At 64.4% G+C, this 8,310-nt stretch overlaps 1 protein-coding gene across 1 annotated transcript; it reads right to left on the reverse strand.

The window, feature by feature from the left end:
- Positions 1-331: 331 nt before the first annotated feature.
- Positions 332-7,356, reverse strand: NOTUM (notum, palmitoleoyl-protein carboxylesterase). Its single transcript, XM_082374227.1, has 11 exons — positions 6,900-7,356; positions 5,722-5,774; positions 5,546-5,641; positions 4,957-5,017; positions 4,649-4,707; positions 4,149-4,251; positions 3,281-3,472; positions 3,066-3,166; positions 2,377-2,524; positions 1,311-1,358; positions 332-1,080 (listed from the first exon to the last, which is right to left on the reverse strand). The coding sequence occupies exons 1-11, from the start codon at positions 7,235-7,237 to the stop codon at positions 774-776; spliced, it is 1,506 nt and encodes a 501-aa protein (XP_082230353.1). The 5' UTR covers positions 7,238-7,356; the 3' UTR covers positions 332-773.
- Between the last annotated feature and the right edge of the window lie 954 nt (positions 7,357-8,310).

The following is an 8,310-nucleotide window of genomic DNA, read 5'->3' on the forward strand; positions in this document are numbered from 1 at the left end:
CAAAGTGGAGGTTGCTGGTGGAGACAAACATTGTGGATGTACAAATGCTGAATCATGCACTGAGAAATGGCGGGGTTGCGGCGTGAATGTCACCCCAAGAACAAAATAAAGAGGAAAGGGAGCTTAAAACCTTGCTGGGGGCTCGCCTGAAACAAGCCCATTACTGCTGTTTGCTGAAACGATGAACAGAAGGAGCAGGGGTTGAAGGGCAAGAGGCCCCATGGTCGCCCCCAGTCTCTCTGCCGCCCTGGGTTTGGGGGAGTCGGGGTTGGGGGAGGGGTGTGAAGTGGGCAAAGTGCTCCCTCAAATAAACACATCTACAGGGTGAGGCTCTTTTGTTATCTTTTTTCTTCATTATTTAAAAAAAATATGTTACAAAACAATATCATTCACTATATATTTCTTGCTTATTTTTCTTTTTTAAAAAATTAAAGTAATAAAAAAAGTCACTTTATAAAATAATACAAACGGGCAGGAGAGGCTGGGGGCTGGGCTGGGGGGGGCCCTTTCTGGGCTGGGGGCTGAGGAATCCAGTGCTTCTGACTCCCCACTGTGGGCTGGAGGCGGGGGTCAGGAGGGAGGGATGGGAGGGGACCCAGGGCCACAGCTGGGCTGACGGTGGGTCCATCTCAGGCTGGGCCTCCCAGAGGCAGTGGGAAAGAGGCAGTGAAGGCTGCCAGGGGAGGGCATCCAGACCCAGGATGGGGATGGCCGGGGCCCTGCTGCCCTAGGAGGGCAGGAGGGCCTGGAGGGGAGGTGGCCTGGGCGGGGCCCTAGCTCCCGCTGCTCAGCATCCCCAGCAGTTTACTGGGCTCCAGGCCCTGCTGCTGTGCCACTGTCTGCACGTCGAAGCCCATGTGCATCAGGAACTGGGCCACGTTCATCTCCTGCCCCGTGAACTGGTCCCGGATGGTGGGGCAAGAGGGGTTGCAGTGGGGCCAGGGGCAGCTGTCCACCAGGTGGATGGGGCAGCCCTTCAGGGGCGCTTTGCTGGCCTTGTGGCTGTCGTGGAGGCTTCTGTCCCAGCAGTGCAGTGCCCGGGGCAGTGAGGTCCCCTTTACCTGGACGTCTGTCCAGTGGCTGCAGACAGAAACCCAGGTGGGGGTCACTCAGGTGTGGCCAAAGCAGAGGACGGCATTGCTCCCACTGAATTCTTGCCACACAGTGGGTTGTCTAAGTGATTTTGAAAGCCCCCGAAAGAAGCCAGAGCCGGGGAGGCCGGTGGGCAGGCCTGCTGGGGATGGGGGCACTGCAGATGCTTGGAGTGAGAGCCATGGATACGAGCTGTCCTGGGGCTTGGCGACACTGACCTTCGGATGATGATCTCGTGGGAGAGGCAGGCAGGGGCAAAGCTGGCCCTGTTGGGGAGAAGACAACCTGTGAGCACCCATGTCCCACCTCAGCCCTTCCCCACCCCCAAAGCCCACAGGTCACAGCAGCTTCAGCCCCCTCTCCTGGGAGGCTGTCCCCTGCCTGGCTCCTACTTCCCTCCTGCCGCTGTGCCAGCCAGCAGCTCCCCCAGGCCTTGTCCCCCCCAGCACACATGCTGCCTACTAACCCCGGTCCCTTTCACCCTCCAAATCCTGCTCGGAGTGGGGGCTCTCCTGGACAGGTGAATATTTTGTTTTTCTTTCTTTTTTTTCTTAATATACTTTAGCTTTTAATCGAAGTTTTAGGTTCACATCAAAATTGAATGGAAGGCATAGAGAGCTCCCATTTATCCCCTGCTCTTACACACGCACAGCCTCCCCCATCATCAACAACCCCCACCAGCTGGTACATTTGTTACAATCAATGAACCTACACTGACACATCATTACCACCCAGAGTCTGTACATCAGGGTTCACATCAGGGTTCACTCTTACATCAGGGTTCACTCTTACATCAGGGTTCACTCTTACATCAGGGTTCACTCTTGGTGTTGTACGTTCTGAGTTTGGACAAATGTATAATGCCATGTACCCACCATTGTGGTACCATACAGAGTAGTTCCTCAGGCCTAAAAATCCTGTTCCCCACCTATTCATACCTCTCTCCCCCAACCCCCGGCAACCACTGATCTTTTTACTGTGTCCGTAGTTTTGCCTTTTCCAGGATGACATAGAGTTGGAATCACACAGCATGTAGCCTTTTTAGATTGGCTTCTTTCACTTGGTAACACGCCTTTAAGGTTCCTCCTGTCTTTTTGCAGCTTGATCGCTCACTTCTTTCTAGCGCTGGGTAAAATCCCCTTGTCTACATGGACCACAGTTTATCATGTACTCAAGGACCCCTTGGCTGCTTCCTGTTTTCCATCTTTGAGGCCTCTCTTTTTAAGTCAAGTGGTTTACTGTATATTTGGGGTGGGGGCTGAGTGGGGTCCCCAACACACTCACGGCACGTCCTTGAGTGTGTTCCGCAGCTCACGGCCCAGGTTTTGGATGTACAGCCACTGGCCCTCCTGCACCGGCTGCCCCGTGAGGTGCACATTGTCCACAGTCAGCTGGGCCTCGTCAAACAGCCACTGTACCACGAACACCGGGCCTGGGGGGATGGCTCAGATGGGCCTCGCCTCAGTGCTCTGCCCCCCACCCCAGGCTCGGGGGCCCGAGGCCGCAGTCAGCTCCATAGCAGGCTCACAGGCCAACCGGGCTCTCTGTGCAGGGTGCCGGCCGCCAGCATCCCCAGCACCCTTCCTTGAAGAGATGCCTTGTTCCCTCCCCGCACCTTGGCCTGGCTCCCAGGGACTCCACTTTGACCAAAACATGGTGATGATGTCCCTTCAAGTGTGGGGCTGGGGGGGACAGCCAAGGCCCCACACAGGGGCAGCACTGGGATCCAGCTCCAAAGCACGTTCCTCATCGTGGATGTGGAAAGCATGACTAACCATCCTGGTTTGCCTCGAACCAAGTGGACTTCTAGTGCTAAGACCAGGAAAGTCCCAGCCAAGCCCAGATGACTTTGTCACCCATCCTAGGTGGGACAGTGGTCTCTGGGCCTAGCCTCTGAGGGCTGGACTCCAGGCTGGGTTTCCAGTAGGCGCAGATAGTCTAAACACCCCCCGCCACCCCATATGCCCACTCACAGCGCAGGGTTGGGTAGACTTTGTAGCCAAAGAAGCAGTTCCACTCCTCGCCCTCCTTGAACTGGCGCCTACAGCGCTCCGGGACCACCCCATTCCAGTACCTAGGCCACATGCTGCAGGTTAGGCTGCCCCTGGCCCCCCATGAGCTTCTCCACCCACAGATGCCACCACACCCCAGGCCCTCTGCACAGGATGGGCCCTCCCTCCCAGGGCACCTGATGCCCCGGCGGATGGCCTCCGTGGGCGCGCAGGTGATGGTGTCAATGCAGTCTGTGCGGCGGTACTGCTTGTTGTCCAGGAACCAGCCAGAGTCAGCCAGGCCCCGCACCTGGATGGCTGGATAGCCCAGCTCCTCCAGCTGCTCGGCCACGCGGTCCACGTTCAGCAGCACTCCTGTGCCCCCCGCGCTGCAGGGAAGGCGGGATGTCAGGCCAGGCAGATGAGGAGGACGCTCACCCACCAGGGCCCGCCCAGCCCCAGGCCCATCCCCAAGCCCATCCCCGAGCAGGCAGGGATCTGAGAGCATTCTGGGCTGCCAACACGTTCTGTGTTCATGTGTAAGTCCCCTGGGCCCTTCGAGGTCTTGGAGACAGAGAAGGGCTGGCAGAGCTCCTGGCACTGACCCAGCGCTAAGTGTCAGGTCATCCCACTTCCTCCCACCCCTCCTTCCCTTCCTCTCTCTCACTCTCTGACTCAGTTTCCTTATCTGAAAATTAAGATGAACTAGGTGGCCCAGGCCCCTCCGTCCATTCCCTGGATGTCCCCTGGGTCCCCTACATGCCTGCTGGGATACAGTGACCAGCAGGTGTGATCCTGCCTACAGGGACCCCAGCCCTGGTGGTACATAGGTTCACAGCTAACCCCTAACCAACTGCCTAGGTCACTGCAGTCCAAGGCTTCCCTCACACCCAACAACCATGGACCCAGAAGCATCCTCTGGACAGCTTCCAGCTACATGGCACCTGGGAGCCGAACCTCTGAGATGCCCCGTGATGCTGAGCTTCCCGGTCATGCACCTGCCCTGGCTCAGCCCCATCTTCTCCCTTCGATCCACACTCCCACCCCAGCCCCTGCCCAGCCCACCTGCTCCCTGCCAGCAGCAGCACCTTGGCCCCGCTCAACCCTTTGCCCAGGAGCTCTCGCACAACCTCCTGGATGATGAGGGCGCCCATGAAGGCGTACTCGTCTGCACAGAGAAGGAGGGTGGCTTCAAGTGGGGGCCTGGACACAGAGCAAGGCCTCCCACCCCCAGGTTGGCAGAAGGAGGGGTATAGCTGGGGGTCTGGAGGGTCTTAGAAGGGATGGGAACAGGGGCTGGGTAGACTAGAGGGAGGTGGGTTAGGTGCACAAGGCTGTGCTGGGGGCCCTCCCGCAGGGAACACCCAGGAGTGAGGACCCCCCGGGGCCAGGCCAGCCATGGACAAGCCAGGCAATGGGTGCTGGGGGCAGGCACCCTGGGACACACTATCAAAGGGTTAGAGAGAGTTACAAGGCTGGAAGTCTGTATTTCTCCAGAAGCTCTGTCCTCCCTGCCCTGCCTCTGTCGGGGGTGGGGGGGAGTTGGGGGAAGGCAGGGGACTCACTCTTCTCAGACTTGGATGAAGCCCCACTCCAGACATCGCTGGAGCAGTAGGGGATGAAGCTGTGACACAGGGATGGTGTGAGCTCGCCATGCTTCTCTGTTGCCCGAGGACCCCAGGAAGGACCACCCTCCTCAGGAAGGACTCCTGAGGACAGGAACCCCCTAGGAAGACCTCTCCCAGGACCAGACCCCCTCAAGGATGGGATCCCCAAGGATGGACTCCCCCCTAAGAACCTCTTAGGAAGGATCCTCCAGGAAGGACCCCCAAGGACAGGACCCCCAAGGAAAGACCTTCCGGCTCCCTCTTACACCATGTTGGCGTTCCACCAGTGGGGGTTCTCCTCTGGCTGGGAGGACAGGATCCCCGTGCCTGTGGCAGGGGAGGACAGAGGCAGTGGGTCTTTCTGGTGGGAGGGGAGCATGCAGGGGTGAGGACTACAGGAAGGTGTGGGGCTGTGGGGGCATCCTACTCGGCCACAGCAAGGAGGTGGGTGGTGACACCCACCTGAACCAAGGTGGCTGGGGAAGTGGGGAATGAATGGATGGGTTTAGTTACTCCACGGAGTCCCCATGGCCAGGATGACCAGCCAGGCTGTGACATCTGGACATGGCTCTCAACCTCCCCCCTTCCACCAGATACTTTGATCTAGGGACCAGCTGTGTACTGCACAGCCAGGGTGAGCCCTGGGAAGTTAACCTGTGGAAGAAGAACGAAAGCTGAGAATGAATGATTCCTAACTTTGGGGGGGGGGGATGGATGGGGTGGGGCCTCTCTGGGCCTCTAAGGAGTGAAGGAGGAGGAGCTTCTTCCAGGACTTCCAATTGTGAGCCCCTTCCTGCGCCACCCCCCCCACCCCCTGCCCCGTGGGGGCTCCTGGTCAGTCCCTAGCACGCTGACCTGTTCGAGTGAGCGGCCAGTCCTTGGAGCTCATGAGGCGCCGCATGGTGTCATATCGGGAGTCGCAGTTCTCCCGGTTGAAGCAGTACCAGCCTCCTGCGGGCACAGCCACCACCTCAGGGTCCAGTGCCGAGTGGACCCCCGCCCACCCCGCCACCTCCGCACCTAGGACGCACCTTCCAGAAACAGTAGCCATCGCCGGCTGCCCTTGGATTCCTTCAGGTAGTAGCTGCAAGGGAAGTGGGCGGAGCGGGCGGTCAGCTGGGGCTGCAGGGCCCAGCTCCAGGGAGGAAAGGGTCATTCCACCTGTCGCCGGGCGCGCGCGGACCGCACGGGGGCGCCAGCGGCCAGGCCCCCGCAGAGCGCGCCCGGCCCGGCCAGCCAGTCCCGGGAGGTGGCGCTCGCGGGGCGGGGAAGGGCGGCGAGGGGTTGTGTGGTCCGTGGAAAATCCCCACGGCCCGCCCCGCGAGGGACCCGCTGTAACCTCGGCGCCGGCGGCCGGGCGGGGGTGGGGGGGGTCTTCGCTGGGGCTCGGGATCCTCCTGGGACGCGCAGTGGCGCTTGGAGAGTGAAAAGCGCTCTCGCTGGAGGAGTGTGCGTGGGGCAGGGGCACTGGGGTAGGACAGGCGCGCGTGGAGGGGCGAGGGCGCCACCGAGGCAGGGTCGCAGCCTCCCTTCCGAGGCCCGACCTAATGTCCAGTTCCTCGGGCTGTGGAGTCGCTGAGGGCATGGGCGCCCCCAACTCCTCCCCAACCCTCAGTCTCGCATCCTTTTTTATCTGCTTCCGTCTGGAGAGGGGTGAATGCTGCACCCCAGGTCCTTCTGTCCCACCTGCGCCCCCTGCCTGTCCCTCTGGCTGGCTGGGCTCCCTGGCAGTCCCGGCAGCAGCAAGGAGCAGACGGGGCGAGTCGAGCTGGGGTGGGGGTGGGGGTACGGCAGGACTCTCCCCGCCCCCCTGTGTCGCCTCCTCCTGCTGGAGCCAGGGCCACTCGCGGACTGCCATCTCCCCGCCCAGGGAACGAAGGACGCGAGCACAGGGGCTGGGCACGGTGGCCGAGGGGTCAGTGCCCGGGCTGGCCCGCGACCAGCGCTGCCAGCGCTGCCCCACCCCCCTCGCGGCGAGCCTCCGAGCAGGGCCCTCCCCGGGACCAGCGCCTCCGAGACCCGACGGGAGCCCTTTCCCCTGTGGGCGAGCACAGCTGCGGCCAGTAGGGAGGGTCCAGTGCAGAGACTCCGTGCGTCTGAGCGGGGACAGGGAGGCGGGTGGTGCGAACCCGCCGGCGACGAGGCGGCCCGCGGCCCCGAGGCCAGCGGCGGGGGCGCGCCGGTCGCGGCGGGCGGGTGCGGGCCTTACCCGGCCGAGCTGCCGTCGTTGCAAGTCACCGACGTGTTGAGCAGGAGGTGCAGGCGCAGGTCCTCGTTGAGCTGCTGCGCCGAGCAGGGGTACAGGGACTGCGCCAGGCTCTTGACCTGCGCCATGAAGCTGTCCATGTTGCCTTCCACGGCCGTGAAGTCCAGCGGGAAGCTCTCCACCGGCTGCCCGGCCGCCGTCGCCGCCTCGGCCCGCGGCGGGGGCGGGGGCGGCGGCGGGGCTGGCTGCTGGCCGCGGCGCCGCCAGGTCTTCCTGCCCTCGCCGCCCCCGGCCCAGTGCAGCAGGCCCAGCAGCAGCAGCACGCGCACCCCTCGGCCCATGGCCGCGCTGCTCGGGCCCGCGGCCACCTGCGGAGAGCGGGCGGCCTTGAGGCGGCGCGGCGGCGAGGGCGCCGGGCCGGGGGCGCCCGGGCCGCGGGGCGCCAGCCGCGCCTGCTCGTTCGCCCCGGTCCCCGCGTTGGGCCCGGCAGAGGAGGCGAGGGCGGCTCGGCGTCGAGGCTCTCGGGCCGAGCGCCGTCGGCCTGGGCAGCTGGGGCTCCGCGCGCGGCCGGCCGAGGGCAGCGCAGGGTCTGGGTGCGCTGGCTCCGGCCCGCGCCAATGAGCGGCGGGGGCCGAGCCTGGGCGTAGTTTGCGGGGGCCGCGGCGGCCCGGGTGCCCGCGCGTTAGATGTGCCGCCGCCGCCGCCGCCCGCGCTCGGCGGAGGGGGAGGGGGCCGCGCTCGCTCTTTTCTTGGCGGAGGCATCGCCTTTTCTTCCCAAACCGCAAGCCTGACGGAGGGGCCTGGACTATCCCGCCGCGGCCGCCGGAGGCGCTCCCGGCCCGGCTCCGTGGGGGGCAGCGCGGTCCGGCGGCCCCGGCGGCTCATTCATCGCGGCCAGCCCGGCGCCGCCGCCCCCGCTCCCGGGCGACTGGAAGGGGCGGCGGGGGCGGGGGCCGGTGGGGAAGGAACGGGGCTTTTCCGCGCGGGGGGAGCTCCGTCCGCCACGCGGCGGGTCGGCCCGACGGGCTGGGGGCACAGGGGGAGCGCTCACCTGAGCCGCCGGGGTCCCCTCGCCCCCGCCGCCCAGGCCCACAGCAACCCACGGGCGACCAGGACCCCTCTCCGCAACCCCCACCCCGAACCGGCCCGGAGCCCCGCGCTCACCGCGGCCGGCGAGGGCGGCCCCGCGGCCCCGGCTCCTCGGCGTCGCTCGCCCAGCGCCAGCCTGCTGGTACGCCCGGCTCGGCTGCCTCCCCTCTGGCGCTGGCGCGGAGCCTCCCGGGACTTTTATCCAGCGGGGCCCCCGGGATCAAAGCGACGGCGGACACAGGGCTCCGCGCCGAGGGGCCGGCAGCAGAGGCGCCGGGGCCTCCCGGAGGAGCGGACAGGTGTGGTGCGAGGCCCCGGCGCCCTC

Source organism: Balaenoptera borealis (genome assembly GCF_965194805.1).
Source record: "Balaenoptera borealis genome assembly, chromosome: 20".
NCBI classification, from domain to species: domain Eukaryota; kingdom Metazoa; phylum Chordata; class Mammalia; order Artiodactyla; family Balaenopteridae; genus Balaenoptera; species Balaenoptera borealis.

What these genes read in the sequence shown, in the direction of transcription:
- NOTUM (XM_082374227.1), bottom strand. Translation starts at nt 7,237, where the DNA reads ATGGGCCGAGGGGTGCGCGTGCTGCTGCTGCTGGGCCTGCTGCACTGG. An exon ending in AACACACTCAAGGACGTGCC is followed by an intron (nt 1,359 to 2,376) that starts GTGAGTGTGTTG and finishes TCTCCCCAACAG; the next exon opens with GGCCAGCTTTGCCCCTGCCT. An exon ending in CACGAGATCATCATCCGAAG is followed by an intron (nt 1,081 to 1,310) that starts GTCAGTGTCGCC and finishes TTCTGTCTGCAG; the next exon opens with CCACTGGACAGACGTCCAGG.